Genomic DNA, 19,348 nt, shown 5'->3' with positions numbered 1-19,348 from the left:
CTAAAGAAATTCATCCACAAATAGCAGAGAGAAACAAGTGGAAAAAGAAACAACAGAAAAATAATCAAATTTCAAAAAAGCAAAATAAATTGTTTATATCAATAATCATCCTAAATATGAACTGTCTGAATTAACAAATCAAAAGACAGACTAGTAATGTGGATGAAAAGATTTCAGTAATCTATACTTTGTTTGCAAGAGACCCATTTACAACTGGAAGAAAAAAAAAAGCTATAAATAAAGTGTTGGGACATGGTTTTACAAACTAATATTATACACAGAAAAGCTATTCACATATCAAATAAACTAGACTTTCAGCTAAAAAAAGGTTAACAGGGACAAAAATGGACACTACATAATGATCAAGGAAACAATTCAATAGGAAGAGATAGCTGTTAATAACATTATGAATGTAATACAGAATCACCTAGTTATATAAAGCAGGCATTAACAGACTAAAACAACATATTGGCAAAAGTACAATCATTGTTGGAGACCTCAACACACCACTGACATGAATGGATAGATCATACAGAGACAGAAAATTAACAAAGAAATAAAGGCTTGAAATAAAGTGTTAGAACAGATGGATTTACTGGGCATTTATAGAGCATTCCATCCCAAAAGAAATGAGTATACTTTTTTCCTAGTGCAATGGAATATTATCAAGAATAGATCAGATACTTGGGCAAAAACATGTCTCAGAATACATACAAAGAAAGAAATTATATCGAGTATCTGCACAGACCACAATGGTATAAAACTAGAAATCAACCAAAAAAACAATTGCCAAGGGCCCCCCGGTGGCGCAAGGGGTTGAGCGCTGCACTGTGAAGCTGGTCCGCAGTCTCTGCATGCTGGTTGGATTCCCAGCTGGCCAGGGAGAGACCTACATGGTGCAGCAGACCTCTCCTGTCATGCCTGCTGCTCCCCTCAGCAGGACTTTCGGTCAGTCTGCCTGTTTTGCTCCCCGCTCTGTCTCTGGTGAATCCTCTCGTCCTCCCACATCTCTGGCCTGTACTCAGTTTCTTGTATAAATAAATAAATAAAATCACCATATAGATCAAAGCTTGGGAGACCTTCAGAACAACTCCTGGATAAATGAAAAAATTGAAGAGTTAAAAAAAGTATCTAGAACCTAATGAAAATTGAGAGATAAGCTACTAGACTCTATGGGCTACTCTAAACAGTCTACATGGGGAGTTCATATAATACAGGCCCACGTTAAAAAAAAAACAAAAAAAAAAACAAGGAATATCTCAAATAACCAATTTACTCTTCAGCTGAAGGAACTAGAGAAAGAACAGTGAAGACATCCAAAATCAATAGGAGGAAAGAAATAATAACAATTCTAGCAGAAATAAATTAAATGGAAAACATATAAATACAGTCCCAAAGATCAGTGAAAAGTTGGTTCTCCGAAAAAATAAACAAAATCGGGCATTTATAGTGCATTAGCTAGGCTTATGAAGAAAAGAGGAGAGAAAACCCAAATCAATAAAATCTGAAATAAAAGTGGTGAAATGACAACAGATACTGCAGAAATACACAGGAAAAAAAGAATCTATTACAAGTCTCTATGCAAACAACTGGACAACCTAGAAAAAAATGGACAAATTTATAGATACATACAATCTCTTAAGAATGAATCAGGATTAAATAGCCCCCTTAAACAGTCCAGTCACAAAGTGCAGAAATGGAAAGGGTAATAGAGTCTTCCTATGAAAAAATAGCCCAGTACCAGAATGCTCTTCTAGGAATTCTACCAACCTTCACAGAGGAACTAATCCTAACCTACTCAAACTCTTCAAAAGGATTGAAGAAGGCAGAAACATATCATGAGGTCAAAGTTACCTTATTTACAAAATCAAAGACAGAACAAAAAAGAAAATTTTAGACTAATATCCCTGATGAATATAGATGCAAATATCTACCACAAACCCTAACAAACTGAATACAGCAACAGATTGGGAATATATTGGTAGAGGATGAATGGAACATGTGCACATATGACAAAGCAAAATTGTAACCCCAAAATTAAAATAAAATTTTTAAAAAAGTAACTGTTTTAGTATACTGCTGAATTCAGTTTGCCAGTATTATTTGAGGATCTTTGCATTTTAATATTCATATAGGATGCCGGTCTCTGTTTTTCTATGTGTCTTTGTCTGGCTTTGGCATCTGGGTAATGCTGTTCTTTATAGAATGAGTTAGAAAGTGTTCCCTCTTCTTCAGTTCTTTGAAAGAGTCTGAAGTTAGTGTCAATTCTTTAAATGTTTGGTGGGATTATTTTATATGTCAGAAGTTTTAGATTATTGATTCAATAACCTTACTAGTTACAGATCTTTTAAGATTTTCTATTTCTTCATGATTCAGTCTTAGTAGGGTGTGTTTCTGGGAATCTGTCCATTTCATGTAGTTTATTCAATTTGAGGATATATAATTGTTCAGTCTCTCACAATCATTTCAATTTCATTATCTCTTGGATCTTTTTCTACCCAAGGGGTATAATGCTTATTACATTAAATCAAGTAATACCATGACCATGATTTACTGGGGCTTCTGTTGTGAGTTGTACTTGGAAACTGCTGTTGTGTGTCTATGTGCATTGTGACCATAGATGAGGCCCCAAAACTTCTTGGTTTTATACCCTTCACTAACCTCCATTTTCACATATACAAAGGACAAGAGAAACCATCAGATCTGGGGACTGGAAACAGCTCTCTCTTTATGGGACCAGAAACACCTAATACAATGGCATTCATATCATGAGTTGCAACTTCTTAGGGAGCTAGAAAGACAATTTGCATCACAGCCAGCATTCCAAAAAATGAAACAAAATATCTGAGTACAGTATAAATATTGTTTTGTAAAATTTCTGCCTCAGTTGTGTATATGAATATTGCGGATTGTAATATAAAATGTTCTTACCTTTTTCACGGTAAGAGACAATCTAAAGACTTCTGGTCTAAATCAATTATGCCTCACTTTAATGGGAGGAAACTTAGACTCACAGAGGATATATTACTCATTGGAGGTGACACAGTAAGTGGGAAAAGCAGGGTCAGTGCTTGGCAATTGAGCTTTAACTCGAGGCATCCCTCTTGGTGAATGAATGTATTATATGACCTAAAATATTTTATTTTTCTCCCTGAACCAGGGCAAGAATTTCAAAGTATAGGTAACACTGATCTTTGGATATTCAGCAACACCTTTATCTTTTGATAAAATAAATTTTTTTTCATTTTTCCCCCTTTTTTTTTTACATAACTTCCCAATCATCCAAACACTTTAGTACTATTATTGCTTTTTTTCCACCCTAGAGCTAAAATAAAAACACTGCCTTTAGATACCAATGGCAGTTCTGTTGAGCATTTCCCCCTTTATTTCTTCTTGGAACTTTATCATCATATTTCTCAAGATCCCCTATTTCCCTCCCAACTCTATGTGATGTAGGGCATAGCCTCTAAGAGAAAGTCATATCATCCTGGGTAGCGGAGAGGAAAAAGGGAAGTCTTTTATCTTTCCAGAACAACACACATATGAGTGAGGCTGTAAGGAGGAAGCAGAAAAGGCCCTGCCGGGGCACCTCTCCTGAACCTGGTACTGAGGGAGAGTAAACAGTTAAGAATCCAGAGAAAGCAGCCTGGAATTAGAAAGCTCAGGGCAACAGGGAAATGTGAAGCACACACTATTAGCTGAGGCAAGCACAATCACCTCTAATGTGGGAGGGGAAGTCAAGGCACAGTGGGGAATGTTCACCCAATAACCCTGGGCTGTCCACAGGGCTGGTCCCACAGCACTAGGCTAATGGCCACACAGCTTCCCCTAGCTGTGGCAAGAGAGGTGAGCCCCCACAAAACTGGTAGGGGATTAACACAGTCAGAACCCAGCTATCTTCCTGTCTTTTGACAGCTGTGCTTTGACAGCTTTTGGGAGCCTCCTAACATTGAGAATAATTTGGAGAGATTTTCCCCCTAAAATAAACCATGGGCCTTCCTGGTGGCCTAGGGGTTAAGTCTCAGCACTATCACCACTAAGGCCTGAGTTCGATCCCTGGCCAGGGAGCTAACCAACATATGGCGCAGCAGACCTCTCCTGTCTTGCTTGCTGCTCCCCTGAGTAATGTATTTCAGTAAATCTGCCTATTTTGCTCACCACTCTGTCTCTGGTGAATCTTCTCACCTCCCCACACTTCTGTTTTCTGTGCATAAATAAATAAATAAAAACAAACAAACAAACAAACAAACAAACAAATAAATAAATAAATAAAATAAGCCATACCCACTTTCAAGGACTACGTAAAAATAAAACAAACCTTACCATTGGATCATTAATGTCAATGTCTTTTATACTTAAAAGGTTACTAACATTTGTTTATAAAATTTTTCATCAATATTATTTAACAATCTGGTTTAGTATGTTTATGTCACAATACAAACCACATTCAAATTCATTGCCTTGGGAGCCTACAGATGCTCACAGTCTTAGTGAATATGTGGGGAGGATTTCTTTTAATCACAAAGGTAATACATGAGTACTTTTTTACCATAAAAGTCTGAACAACAGAGACCAGACTTCCTTTGTCTACCTCCTGGCTCCTCCCCAGAGGCAGCTGTCGTTTGTTTTGGGTCCTTCCTGACCTTTCTCTACAGTATCAATTTGGAACTCAGACAACATCAGTCTTACTAATCAAGTCACACTTGGCTTTGCACCAAAATCATATCATTTAGCTCCAGCAGCCACATAATTAATAAGATTTAATGCTAAATGGATTTTGCTTGGTACCAAAAATGTAATCCATTCTCCAAGAATAAATACGAAAAGGAAGACCTGTTGTTACTGAAAATTAAAAAAGAAACGTTCCCCTCGAAAAATTTCCAAAAAATACCCTGCAAGTTCTGAAGGTAATTTCAAAACTCTTAAGCGGTGGCAGTATCAGCCAAAGGACTATTTGAGCTATTCACATAGCATTAATGACAAATACTATCTATTACAAAGATCTACTTTTTTTGTCCCTTCCTCAAGATCTATCTACTTTTGTTCAGCTGAGAATCTATGGTGTAACAGCAACTTGGCTTCCTGTTTCTCTTACTTGAAGGGACAGTCTCATTTTGAAGCTTTTAGAATTAGCTATGTTCTAATGCTCTGATTACATCAAGGAATAAAGCATTTTAAATAATCAGTCTGGCAGCTTGACTATATGAACATACTTGTTCATTCAGAAAGAGAAATAGTATGGCTGATGGTAGGAAACCTGTGCTTGGGGTTTGCAGTCGGTGCTGACCTGCCCCTTGAAGGCCTTTTGATACTTGATAATGCGGTTCTAGCAGCTCATTAAGAATGGAGAATTGTTATTGGATAAAACTGAAAACAAATACTCTTGGTTTTATGGTTTAGCAAGAATCTGCCTCACTGACAAGGAAAACTTCCCTGCCATTTTTTACACCAAATGAATGACTCTATATGAATCTTTATAGTCTGGAATATCGAAAACACACCTAGTAAAACCATATCATTTTTTCCCACACCTTACTAAAAATAGTTAATTTATATTGCTTTATAAGTGCTTTCTAAACAGGCTGGAGTATATAGAAATTAGAAAAGGCAGTTCCAGCTCCTCAGTTGCAGGGGGAATGTGCTGTGTGCCAATTCACTGGACCCTAAGATACAGGCTGAGGAGTTTTCAGATACTGTTGAGTTCTGAGCCCCAAATAGTGGGTTCCTGAGCCTGGAGGTCAGCCACCTGCCTGAACCTGCCTATCTTCAGGCCAGACTAACTTCCATAGTCCACAAAGAGGAGCCCATTGTCACTGCTACCCTCCTGGACACAGACTCCAGTCATGAAGAGGTGGGCTCTACCTCAGGAAGATGACAAACCAGCTGGTCCAGGAACAGACACAGCAGCTCAGGCACAGGAAACACTACACTCCGTTGGTGCACACACACTTGGGGTGAATGCCCAATCTCATAGAGGGAACGTCTCAACTTACATAAGGATGTTCTCTCCCATCTTTTTTATTAGAAATCAGTGGCCCTCTCAATATATCTCTGTTTTTAACCCTTGAGGTAGAGGCATGAGTACAGAAGAATATTTTCTCTAACAATCACCACTGTGAAAGCAATCAATGGCCATGCATCCCACCCATTGTTGAGGTTCCAATGAAGATGAGACTTCAGCCAAAAGGTGAGCATGCTCACCCAGTGGCTTCTACTTCCTGGCCCTCGCCTAGGAGTGCTAGTCATGAACAGAGATTAGTATGGCCTCACATGCTGACTTCCAAAAGAAATAAATTCTAATTTTAATGTGAGATCTGACACTTTTTACAAGTTGTCTTGCTTTGTCTAAACACCCTGTGTGGGCAAACCGCACATAATGATCACACCCCAGGACAAGTCTGCAACTTCTTCAGGGAGGGCCTCGGGGTGCGAACATGTACTTATGGATATTGGGATTCCAGGAACCCAAGTTTCTGCACCAACAAAGGGGATTGCGGCTCTCCCTGTCCTTTTCAACAACCAGGGAACTAAACAAGTAGCTTCATGGCCCAAGCCCCACTGGTGTCTGTAATCTCTGCACCCCCATAGACCTTGTGTAGCACAGGTGGCACTGAGCACCAGCCTGGTGTGGCTCCGAATCCATGGGGAGACCATGGTACTGTGTTTCCATGGTTGTTTTTTTTTTTTATTAAAAAAAAAGGGTATTCTTTAAAAAAAAAAAAAGAATATTAGTTAAATTTGCTTTGCTGATATGAATATAATGCCTGAGTTGGCCTTACCAAGAAAGACATGGAGATTTTAATCCCTACTTCACAGATAAAACCAAAGCATGGAGTAGTTTGGTAACTTTGAAATCACATAGATGTTTAAATGTTCATACTTACTATTTCTATTTTTAACTAAATTTAGGTTTTGGTCTCAATTTGCTGCTGTCCAAGAGAAGAAGGAGTAGGTAGTTGCCACAGCCACGGTTTCCTTGCTCAGTGTTGGGTGGCAGAGCAAACTAGAACTTATTTTCAGAACCTTTCCAGTTTCCACACTCCTTCCTGCTAGATCATGTAGCATTTAGCAACTCAGTGATTTCAACCAGACTCCAAAATGCACCAGCATATGGATATTAGCCTATCATTCTTGGCTACTGGGACTGTCAACATATAATTGATTTTTGAAATGAAAACCAGAAGTCTACAGATCCACATATAAAGTGGCAAAGCAGAGTCTAATAGGTTTAAAGAGGACTGATTCACCAGGGTGCTATTAAAAGAAGATAAGTAAGGCAAAAGCTAAAACATTGATCTTGAATTCTTGAGCAAGTCTTCACAGATATATTATTCCTTTATTTGTGCTTTCATTCATTCATCAAATATTTTTTGAGTGTCTATAACAAACTAGATACAGATTGAGTGAGTAAGAAAATAACTAGGAATAACTAGGAAGAACCTGATCTCTCAAAGATGGATCATCTTTTTATTAGTCTGCTATCTTTCCAACCTCCAACATTCCAAGAAAATTCTATTCAACCCCCAAACAGGGGCCGCCTAGAATACAAGCATCTTATAAACTGAAACATCTAGGGACAGTTAATAGATTTGAGGAGTGTATATATTTTCCCTTAACGGATTAACTTTAATTTGTTAATTGCTAGAGTTTAGTTCTGTAAGTTATTAATAAGATTTATATTTATTTTTTTTCAAATTCTTATCATTTATTTATTTTTTTTTAATAATAAATTTTATTTTTATATTCCCCATACAATTGTAGCCCCCCCATTCTGACCCCAATCCCTCCCCTCCCACCCCCGCCCCCCTAAAAGTGTCTCTGGTTCGTAGTTTATTGTTGATTTTGATTTTCACTTTCTTATAGTTATTCGTTTTCCTGGTCCCTTATTTAAGTTTTCTAGATTCCTGCTATGAGTGAGACCATCCGGTATTTTTCTTTTTCTTTTTGGCTTATTTCGCTGAGCATGATCCCTTCCACTGCCATCCATGTTGCTGCAAATTGCATGTGCTTATCTTTTTTGAATGCTGAGTAATATTCCATGGTGTATATGTACCACATCTTCTTGATCCAGTCATCTATTTTTGGGCATTTGGGTTGTTTCCAAAGCTTAGCTATTGTAAACAGTGCTGCTATAAACATAGGGGTGCAGGTGTTCTTTGGAATTGATGTTTCTGTGTCCTTTGGGTAAATACCTAGGAGTGGAATTGCTGGATCATATGGAAGCTCTATGTTTAGTAGGTCCAGAAATCTCCACACAGCTCTCCACAGTGGTTGGACCAGTTTGCACTCCCACCAACAGTGCAGAAGAGTTCCTTTTTCTCCACACCCTTGCCAACATTTGTTGTTGCTAGTTTTTTTAATATGTGCCATTCTCACTGGTGTGAGATGGTATCTCATGGTAGTTTTGATTTGCATTTCCCTGATGACAAGTGATGTTGAACATTTTTTCATATGCCTGTTGGCCATTTGCATTTCCTCTTCAGAGAAGTTTCTTTTTAGCTCTTCTGCCCATTTTTTGACAAGATTATTTTCTTTGTTGTTGTTGAGTCTCATCAGCTCTTTGCAGATTTTTGTGATCAGTCCTTTATCATTAGTGTTGGGTGCAAAAATGTTCTCCCAGTTGGTGGGGTTTCTCTTTGTTTTTGTTATTGTCTCTTTTGCTGTGCAGAAGCTCTTTAATTTGATGTAGTCCCAGCTGTTTATCTTTGCCTTCACTATCACTGCTTTGGGTGATGTGTCTGTAAAGATGTCTTTGATGTGCAAATCACGTAGTGTTTCGCCTATATTTCCTTCTATATATTTTATGGTTTCAGGTCTTATGTCTAGTTCTTTAATCCATTTTGAGTTGATTTTTGTGTATGGTGTGAGGTAGTGGTCAAGCTTCATTCTTTTGCATGTAGTGACCCAGTTTTCCCAGCACCATTTATTGAACAAACTTTCTTTGCTCCAATGCATAGTCTTTGCTCCTTTGTCAAAGATTAGTTGACCATAAATCTGTGGGTTTATTTCTGGATTTTCTATTCGATTCCATTGGTCTGTATGTCTGTTCTTGTTCCAATACCATGCAGTTTTGATGATTATGGCTTTGTAGTAGAGTTTGAAGTCTGGGAGTGTGATGCCTCCATTCCCTTCTTTTTTTTTCAGGAGAGCTTTGGCTATTTGGGGTTTTTTGTGATTCCATATGAATTTCATCAATAATTGTTCTATTTCTTTGAAGAATGACATTGAAATTTTGATTGGAATAGCATTGAATCTGTATATTGCTTTTGGAAGGATGGCCATTTTAATAATGTTTATTCTTCCAATCCATGAGCAGGGGATGTCTTTCCATTTCTTTGTGTCTTCTTCTATTTCTTTTAACAGTGTTTTATAGTTTTCTTTGTATAGGTCCTTTACCTCTTTTGTTAGATTTATTCCCAAATATTTGATTTTTTTTGTTTCAATTAAAAAAGGGATTTTTTTTTTTGATTTCTTCTTCTTCAGATTTATTGTTTGTGTATAGGAAGGCTACTGACTTTTGCGTGTTGATTTTGTATCCTGCCAATTTACTGAACTGATTGATGAGTTGAATTAGTTTTTCTGTGGACTTTTTGGGGTTCTCTATGTATATTATATCATCTGCAAATAGTGATAGTTTGACTTCTTCTTTTCCTATTTGGATTCCTTGGATGTCTTTCTCTTGTCTTATTGCTCTGGCTAGGACTTCCAGTATTATATTGAAAAGCAGTGGTGAGAGTGGACATCCTTGTCTTGTTCCAGATCTTAATGGAATTGCTTTCAGCTTTTCACCATTGAGAATGATACTGGCTGTTGGCTTGTCATAGATGGCCTTTATGATGTTGAGGTATGTTCCTTGTATCCCAAGAATTTCAAGGGCTTTTATCATGAATGGGTGTTGCACTTTGTCAAAAGCTTTCTCAGCATCTATTGATATTATCATATGGTTTTTATATTTCTTTTTGTTGATGTGTTGGATAACGTTGATTGATTTTCGTATTTTAAACCATCCTTGTGTCCCTGGAATGAATCCTACTTGGTCGTGGTGAATTATCTTATGGATACATTGTTGGATTCTGATAGCTAAAATTTTATTGAGGATTTTTGCATCAGTGTTCATTAGCGAGATTGGCCTGTAGTTTTCCTTTTTTGTGTTGTCCTTGTTCGGTTTTGGTATTAGTGTAATGTTGGCTTCATAGAACGTGTTTGGTATTGCCCCTTCCTTCTCAATTTTTTGGAAGAGTTTGTGAAGGATAGGCACTAATTCGTCTCTGAATGTTTGGTAGAATTCATTTGTAAATCCATCAGGTCCTGGGCTTTTGTTTTTGGGGAGGTTTTTGATTACCATTTCAATTTCGCTAATTGTAATTGGTCTGTTTAGGTGTTCTATTTCTTCTTTATCTAGCTTTGGGTGATTGTAGAGTTGTAGGAATTTGTCCATCTCCTCTAGATTGTTAAACTTGTTTCCATATAACTGTTCATAGTAGTTAGTGATTATTCTTTTCATTTCTGCTGTGTCCGTTGTGATTTCTCCTCTTTCATTGATGATACTGTTTATTTGTGCTTTCTCCCTTTTTCCTTTGTGAGCCTGGCTAGGGGTTTGTCTATTTTATTGATTTTTTAAGAACCAGCTCTTGGTTTCATTGATCTTTTGGATTGTTTTTTTAGTTTCAATTTCATTTATTTCTGCTTTGGTTTATATTATTTCTTTTCTTCTACTGGTTTTGGGGTTTTTTTGTTCTTTTTCTAGATCTTTGAGCTTCAAGATTAGGTTTTTTCTTTGAGTTCTTTCTTGTTTCTTGATGTGAGCTTCTATTGCTATATATTTTCCTCTTATTACTGCTTTTGCTGCATCCCATACATTTAGGATATTGGTGTCCTCCTTGTCGTTCAATTCAAAGAATTTTTTAATTTCTTCTTTGATCTCCTCATTAGTCCAGTGGTCTTCCAGTAGTGTGGTTTTTAATCTCCATGAGGTTGGAAAGTTCCTTGCCTTCTTTTTATGGTTTATTTCTAGTTTGATGCCTTCGTGGTCAGAAAAGATGGTTGGTATGATTTCAATCTTGGTGTATCTGTTGATGTTTGTCTTGTGCCCCAGTATGTGATCGATCCTGGAGAATGATCCGTGTGCGCTTGAGAAAAATGTGTACTCCGTTTTTTTTGGGTTTAGTGTTCTATAGATGTCTGTTAAGCCCAAATGCTCTAGGTCCTTATTTAGAGCTTTAGTTTCTTTACTTATTTTTTGTCTTGTTGATCTATCCATTGTTGATAGTGGTGTGTTGAAGTCTCCCACTACGTATGTGTTTTCTCTGATGTCTGTTTTCAGAGAGGACAACAGTTGTCTGATATATTTTGGTGCTCCTTCGTTTGGTGAGTATATGTTAATGAGTGTTATTTCTTCTTGAAGTATTGTCCCCTTGATCATAATGTAGTGACCATTGGGGTCTCTTTTTATCTTTTTGAGTTTGAAGTCTGTTTTATCTATATAAGTATAGCTGTTCCTGCTTTCTTTTTTGGTCCATTTGCTTGTAGGATTGTTTTCCATCCTTTAACTTTGAGCCTATTTTTATCTTTTGTAGCTAAATGTGTTTCCTGGAGACAGCAAAAGGTTGGGTTTTGTTTCTTAATCCAGGCTGCAACTCTGTGTCTTTTTATTGAAGAGTTTAGTCCATTTACATTTAGAGTTAATATTGATATGTTAGCATCTGTATTTGCCATTGTGTTTGTCTTTCCTTTGATTTTATTTATTTATTCTTTTAATAACTTTTTTTTTTTTGGCCTTCTTTCATTGTTATTCGTCCCTCTGAGGTTCTGGCTTTAGGACTTCTTGTAGTATTTTTTGGAGTGGGGGTTTAGTTGTAATGAAATTCCGGAGTTTCTGTTTGTCTGGGAAGGTCCATATTCTTTCGTCAAAGAGGAAGGAGAGCTTTGCGGGATAGAGTATTGACAGAGGTTGCGGGATAGAGTAAAACAGAGGTTGACATCTGTTTTCTTGGAGTCTGTTGACTATGTCCCTCCACTCTCTCCTTGCCCGTAGTGTTTCTTCGGAGAAATCTGATGTCAGCCTGATTGGCTTTCCTTTGAATGTTATCTGTTTCTTCCCTCTTGCCAGCTTCATTATTTTTTCCTTGTCCTGGATTCTTGGGAGCTTTACTATTATGTGTCTTGCTGTATTTTTCCTTTCGTCGTGGAAGTTTGGTGTTCTTCTTGCTTCTTGTATATCAATTTTCAGCTCCTTCTTCACATTTGGGAAGTTCTCTTCAATTATCTCTTTGAATATTTTCTGTGTTCCTATATCTCTCTCCTCTCCTTCTGGTATTCCTATAACACTTATATTTCCTTTCCTCATGGAGTCAGATAGTTCCCGAAGTCTTTCTTCGTTCTTTTTCCTTCGTACTTCTCTTTCCTTTTCTGTTTTGGTTCTTTTTATTTCTGTGTCTTCAAGAGTACTTATTCGTTCTTCCATTTCATCTATTCTGCTTTCATTGCTTTTCCCAGAATTCTTTAGTTCTCCCATTAATTCTTTGATCTCCTGCATTTCTTTTACTTCCCTCTTTAGGGACTCAATTTCATTCTTCTGACCATTGTTTTCCCTCTTTAGGGACTCAATTGCATTCTTCTGATCATTGATTATTTTTCCCTTATCATTGTTTTCCTTTATGACTTCTGTCAGTTTTTTAATCACGGCAATTTTAAATTCTCTTTCTGGAAGTCTCAGAAGTTCTTCCAAGTTTCTGTCGTTGCAATCTGGGGGCTGGTTTTCTTTTTGTGGTGTGCTTTTTCCCTGGGGAGTTGCTAGGTTGCGTGTGGTTCTTCTCCTCCCTACTGTCTGTTTTCTAATTTGCCGTATGCGTTGGGACACTGTGTAGTTGGGACTGGCTGGCATCTTGGGTGATCTTCTCTGCTCTCCTCTGGTTCCTCCAGGAGTCATCTGTCAGTTTCAAGCAGTCTTTACTGGAGAAAGGTCCCTGTTCTAAAATGCCGATGTGGGGACACACTCCCCTGTGTGCCTGGTCTGCCCCGGCGGTGGGTTCCTGCTCCCCCTCTGGGCTTGGACTGCAGGCCAGAGGGGGTCTGGCGTGGGCGAACTTCCCCCGCTCACCTCTGGCTCCTGAGGAAGCCTTCTGCAGGTAGTCTTTACTGAAGAAATGTCCCTGTTCTAAGATGGTGATGTGGGACACATTCCCTGCGCGTCCGGTCTCAGGCACACTCTTCTGCGCGCCTGGTATGCCCCGGCTGTGGGTGCTCGCTCCCCCTGTGGGCTCAGACTACTGGTCGGAAGGGGCCCGGCGTGGGCTAACTCCCCAGATGGCCACTGGCTCCTCTAGGTGCCTCTGCTGGCTTCAAGTCACTAGGTGGCGCCAGAGATCTCTCCTGGAGCCCTTGGGGAGCTGATTTTCCACCCCGTGGGACAGGGAATAGAGCGGGAATGGTAGGGTACACCTCAACGGCTTTGGGGTGCTGTGTCTGCCTTGTTTCCCACCGTAATGGGGAACCCACGCCCTGATTTTCATGCCCCGGGTCTCAGTTCCAAAGCCCTCAGTTCCAGGACTCAGGCTGTAGCCCAGTTCAGTGGCGCGGGAATGGCGCCTTTTGAATCCCGCTCCCATGCCTGGGCGCCTGGTTCCTGCTCACTCAGTGAGGGCCTCCGCGCGTCTCCCCGCAAGCCTAGGTCGCAGGCGCAGGGACCTGGGCAGCTGCGATCTGGATCCGTGTCTGCTTTTCAACTGCACTGCTTTTCTGCGCGCGATCCCGATTCCGATCCGCACTTGGTTTTCCAGCGCGCCGCTTTTCCGCGCAATCCTGATACCGATCCGCGCCTGCTTTTCCAGCGCGCCGCTTTTCGGTGCAAGCTTACCGGGTGGCCCGGGGCTGTGTGCTGGTGCTGGTCTCCTCCTGGGCGGGGTCTCTCTTTAATGGCGCCCAGAGCTCACCTCCACGGTGGATCCTGCAGGGTTCTCCACAGCTCCCATTCACGGGGTGTGGTGGCTGAAATAGTTCCTTTCCACTCACAGTCCCGCTTGCTGTGTAGTTTGTTCTTGTTGGTCGTTTTCGTTTGTTGTTTCCCTCCTCTCTGCTGGTGGGAGAGTGCCGCCTCTGTGGGCGGGGGAGGGGAGCAGGGTTCTGCGCTTTCCTCCCTTCTGGTCCTCTTTTATGGCCACTTTCTTCTTCGGGCAGTTTGCTGGCGTCACCCGTTTATCTTCCGTGTCCCGGTTCTCACTGGGACCTGCCGCTTTTCCTCCCTATTAACTTTTTTTAATGGGAGATCTTACTCGCAGTGTCTCCTCGCCGCCATGTTGCTCCGCCCCCCTCCATGGTTGTTTTAATCCCTACAGGCAATGAAGAAATGCCTGATGTGTCTCCTTTTGTTAATTTTAAAATTGAAATTGCTGCTTTTATAGGTCAAAGTGGATGGATAGCCATTTGGTTCATATGATTCAAACTAAGTAAAATGGTTTTGTCCCTCAGCAGTCCCACCCATTGTTCACGGAACCCTGGGCTGTCCACAGGGCTGGTCCCACAGGGCTAGGCTAATGGGCACACAGCTCCCCCTAGCTGTGGCAAGAGAGGTGAGCCCTGGCAACTTGTGCAAACATCTAGCAGAGCTGTGTCTGGCATACTTATGCCCCTCTTTTGGTTTTCCTATTACTTGGTGGTCCAAGATAATGAAAAGAAATATAGACATTCTCAAAACTCTGAAATCACATAGATCAGGCTCTAAAAACATGCTAAAGCTACCTCACAATGAATGTATATAGATTTATATCATAGACTTGCTGCTTTTTGCTCTTATTTAAGCATTTACTTTCCATGTAATTTAACTTAAGCTTGGGTTGCTTTTTTTCATTTTGTCCCAAATGGCTGCTTCCACCAAATTTGGGGCCAATACCCATCCCACTCCCCAACTCCCCTGGAAGTGTCTCAAAGACACTGTGGTAATGAAGGCTGTCGGCATTGGAGGGCACAGACCCCATCCATGCTCCCTTGGAAGAGGAGAGCTGGCACAGGAAGTGTGTGCTCTCAACATGTGCTGTTGGAGCAGAAAGGGAGGAGACCAAGGAGGGGGTGCCACTTGGTGGAGTTTGTGTGAGGGTGCTATCCTGACAAGGGAAGGTGCTTTTGACTGCACAAAGCAAACCTCTCAGAACCAGAGCAAACCTAGTATTTAGTCCAAAGAAGGAACTGGTCCAACTTTCCATTTTCTAGAAGACTCTCCCTGAGAACAACCTATATCAGAGTTACTAAGACCCTATTTTACTAACTTCAGTCTTGCTTTTTTCTTTTGATTGAAAGGAAAGCCCATTTGTAAGGAAAAGTCCACACCAGTCAAGTTTCCTCAACTAAGTCAGAACATTTATGTTTATCCTCTTCCTGGAAAACAAAATCCAACCACTGTTCTTTATTTTCCCATTTCTTCTCTTTTTCTTGACATGAACAGGTTTTCTGTACTTGCTGACACAGATCATGGATTTTACATAAATATATTGGGAGGGAGCAATAATGTGTAAATATATGCTCCAAAAGTTAAAAAATGACCAATTTGGGGTTTTTTACAAGTATGATTTTTTACTTTTCCATCATGGCTATCAAGTCTTCCAACATATAAAAAAATAAAATTAACCAACAGTGTTAGATTAAGTCATCTAGAAGTTGATAGCCCATACTTTCTCACATCAGTTAAAAATAAAACACATTTTACTAATAAGCTTTTGGAGACCTCACATGGTTCTACAACAAACTGGCCTTTGGCTGGGAGAATTGCAAGGGTCCCAGCAGTGCGAAGATCAGAACCAGGAGCTGCTTGCCCATAGTGAGGGCAGCAGAGGGCGCCCTGCACCCACCGCTGCCGCTCAGCTCCCAGGCAGACAGGGCTCAGATGCCCACAAATGGCAAGGCTCTTCGGGAGCTCTCTGGTGTTCTGACCACAGAAATAAAGCCATGTACACAGTGGTAACCTCAAATACATATCTATCTTTCCTAGCAACATGATTCCCAAGAAATACCTATCCACACAATTCCGCAGGGAAGGCAGAGGGGAAGAGAGTCAACAACATACCGTCAGAGTACAGCCTCCCTCCACAGCACGCTTGCCATGCACCTACCTAGCTCCTTTTAAGTCCCTCAGGGGAGAAGGAGGTTGGTTGGCACAGGCATTTGCTTTAGGGTACTGAAGGCGGTCCACTGGAAGGGCAACTTGAAGCTGCCTCATGCTGAGTACATGTGGGCGGGGAAACCTGGGGTGGAGGGACCCAAAGTTCCTTGTGTTCCATCAAAAATCCCTTCTCCTGCCACATCACACATACTAATAGCCACAGAAGACCCTGGTCTCTTCCAATAAGACCAAGAAAATGCTAAATAGCATTAGTCAGATGGATACTGATAAAGGGTAGGGGAGCAAAAGGGCCAAGCATGACCAGGATATGGTAAGGTCTTTCTATTCTTTATTGTCCTGCTCATCCCCTGGCTCACATCCAGCCAATGGCTGTACAAACAAAGGAAAGAAAATATTGCTGGGCTGGGGGAACTGTTCCCAAGGCAGAGCGTCCCAGACTCTGATCACACAAGTTCCCTGTGGGTTCCCAACACTTTAACCAGTGCTGGTGGGAAGTATTCTCTTACTCTGTCGATGTCTCATTGTAGCAGTCAGGAGACACCTCTGGGATGGTGGGTGCTAGGACTCTGTTGAGGTCAAGAGTTGGGCATCACCAGTATCTGGGCTCTGATCATTCTTTGTCATGGGGGCTGCCCTGTGTGTCACAGGATGTTTACAGCATCCCTGTAGCATCCCCCTCTGAACTGTAACAACCCAAAAAACATCTCAACATTGTCAAATGTCCCCTAGAGTGCAAAATTGCACCGGGTTGGGGGGCATGAGTGTAAATTAATCATACTCTTCCACTATTGTATTAATGGAACTAGCACTACTTAAAAGGAGGTAGGGGAGAGAAATGGCTATTAGGAGGGAAGAAGCCTGACAGGATGGACATTCTTGGGAAGACAGGGGGACCAGGAGGACCTTCGATGGGGAGAGAAGTAGCCCCACATGTGAATATGTAGCCTCAACACAAGGTCATGGATTTGTGTCAGTATTCCCCCTCATGCCCTCTCTTTCCCTTTTGGACTATAAACTAGACTGACAGTCCTTGTCATGACTGGACTTTATAGTCTGGGCCTGACTTGTCTCTGTTCACATGTCAGAATTAATGGTGAGTCCATTCATCAGAGTCCATTGCTAGGCTGTGCAAATTTACACTCTCACTTCATCCAGGAGGAAAATCCAAGTAGTAAGCAGCAGCACCTAGTACTGGGTCATTCAAAAAAACCAAAAGTGCATAATATTGGCTTAAAAAAGTAGAAAAAGTGCATAAAATTGGACTAAAACCCTTTCTTGTGTGCAAGCTGCTTCACTACAACCCCAGAACTATGATCTAAATCTGAGGGGGGAAAACCCTCAGCATTTATTAACAAATTTAGCTACAGACCGTGATGAGACCTCTCTGGACATGATCACTAGCTATTGATTGTCTTCACTTGCCATGCAGAGTGTCACCCTGAAGGAATCCTTTAAAGTCACTTAATTACCATCTCAGAAAGGAAGACCCTATGTCCAGCAGCCCCTGGAGCAGGGCAAACTGCTGCCCTCTGAAGAGGGCATCACCACAAACCCACTTCCAAATGAAACACATTCCAAGTAAAAATACTCATATTTTTGTATTTTACCTTTGTAAACTGCCTTCCTGCTGTGTCTTTTTGCCGGTGGGTGCCCATCTACTCACCTGACAATGGTGGTGCTTAGGTAACAATGGATGGGGCAATGACAGTAAGGGTAGCAGGGTCTGCACTGAGGAGTGTAGGAAGGAGGCCCCTTACCCATTCAAGGGGAGCTGGAGTGGAAAAGAGATGCCTCCAAGGCAAGAAAGGGGTGGGTGGGGATCCAGGCAAGGCAATGGGTAGGCAGCCTGAGCCTTCTATGTGCAGCAACTTTAAGCACTTTGTGGTTTGGAGAAGAAAGCGTAAGATGGAGAACTTAGGTAAATTCATGGCAGGGGCTTTGTAGAAACTAGAATGCTGCCTGCTGATGCTGAGTGATAATTTTATCTAGTTTTAGGGGTCAACACTCAAAATCCTTAGATTAAAGTTTAGGCAAAGCAGTGATCATAGATTCTTCTGTGGTTCTCAGACTGCTAATGTGACAAGATTTTTCTCCCTGTCCTCCCCAACAAATTAGGAGAATTACATGTATTTTGTGTTCAGAACTTCAGAGGAATTAGTTCCCTCCTTCAGGTAACACGTCTGTCCTATACCTAGTGGAGAATCTCAGACAACAGGGCACCAATGAGTGCCCTGTTCAATGAGTGTGGACAGGGCACCAAACTGCTGAGGTGACAACAACCCCTTGAGGGGTTCTAGATATTCTAGTATGTCTGAGCCAAAGTGGCCTGACATGGAGGCTGCCCTGCTTTGAGACCCTTGCCAGCACTGGCCCCACCTTTGGAGCCAGGACAGAATCCTATGCAGAACCTGGCACACACTTACCGACTGCAGAACGTCCTCTTGTCTCCTGCTCTGACTCGGGCGGTTGATGAAAGACCGTGTGGAGACTTTGTAGTGATTCAGAAGGCAGACTATGACCACGACCATCACCGTGACCACCACAACAATGATGATGATCTGGGCAAACTCCAGCTCCGCTGTGATAAAAGAGGAAAGGTCTTAGCCACATGCCCCTGTTCTAAAGATACTCATCATCTCAAGGTGCTCACTCCACTCTTACAATCCCAGGTACTGAAGACATTTTGCCTGCCTCTTGTTCTCACAAGGACTTCGTCAGGGAGATGATTTTTCCCCAGGTCTGCTGTCCAAGATCACTGCTAGACTCGATAGTCTATACTATTTGCTGGAAGGGAGATCCAGGCATGGGGCTCTATCCAATAGACCTCTGATCCTCAGCCTTTTTTGGTGCTCAGACAAACCTTGCTTGTGCTGCAATTTTATAATGAGAAGGGTTTTGGGGAAAAGTATTGCATTGGTTCAAAGAGAACTCTAGAGATGTTGTGCTGTAACGGCTCCATTTCTTACATGGAACTCAACACCCTGCCCAGTGGTCATTCCAGAGGCTGGCTGCAGCTTGGCTACCCCTACCCACCAAGAAGACAGTTCTCAAGTGCTTCAGTGTCTTGGGAGTAAAGCTCAGTGCTCTCCCCTGCCTATACTCCCTTTATGCCAGATAGCATCCTCCATATCCCTTAGTAAAGTCTAACAAAATTAAGGCAGTTTTTCCCAGTGCAATTTCTGTAGGAAAGTTAAATCCATCTTTCTTGTTGAGTCAGGTTTCCCAAAGTACATCATC

At 41.1% G+C, this 19,348-nt stretch overlaps 1 protein-coding gene across 2 annotated transcripts in view; it reads right to left on the bottom strand.

Moving 5' to 3' along the window:
• LDLRAD4 (low density lipoprotein receptor class A domain containing 4) overlaps positions 1-19,348 on the bottom strand; it is a gene marked incomplete at both ends in the record, with an annotated part of 57,995 nt that overhangs the window by 28,307 nt on the left and 10,340 nt on the right. For both annotated transcript variants that reach the window (XM_084252033.1, XM_084252034.1), the window contains one exon: positions 18,535-18,689. In XM_084252033.1, the coding sequence (XP_084108159.1) occupies positions 18,535-18,689 (155 nt within the window). The remainder of the gene's footprint in view (positions 1-18,534; positions 18,690-19,348) is intronic.

Source organism: Talpa europaea (genome assembly GCF_964194135.1).
Source record: "Talpa europaea genome assembly, chromosome: 13".
Classification (NCBI taxonomy): domain Eukaryota; kingdom Metazoa; phylum Chordata; class Mammalia; order Eulipotyphla; family Talpidae; genus Talpa; species Talpa europaea.
This window is presented reverse-complemented; position numbering and strand designations above follow the sequence as displayed.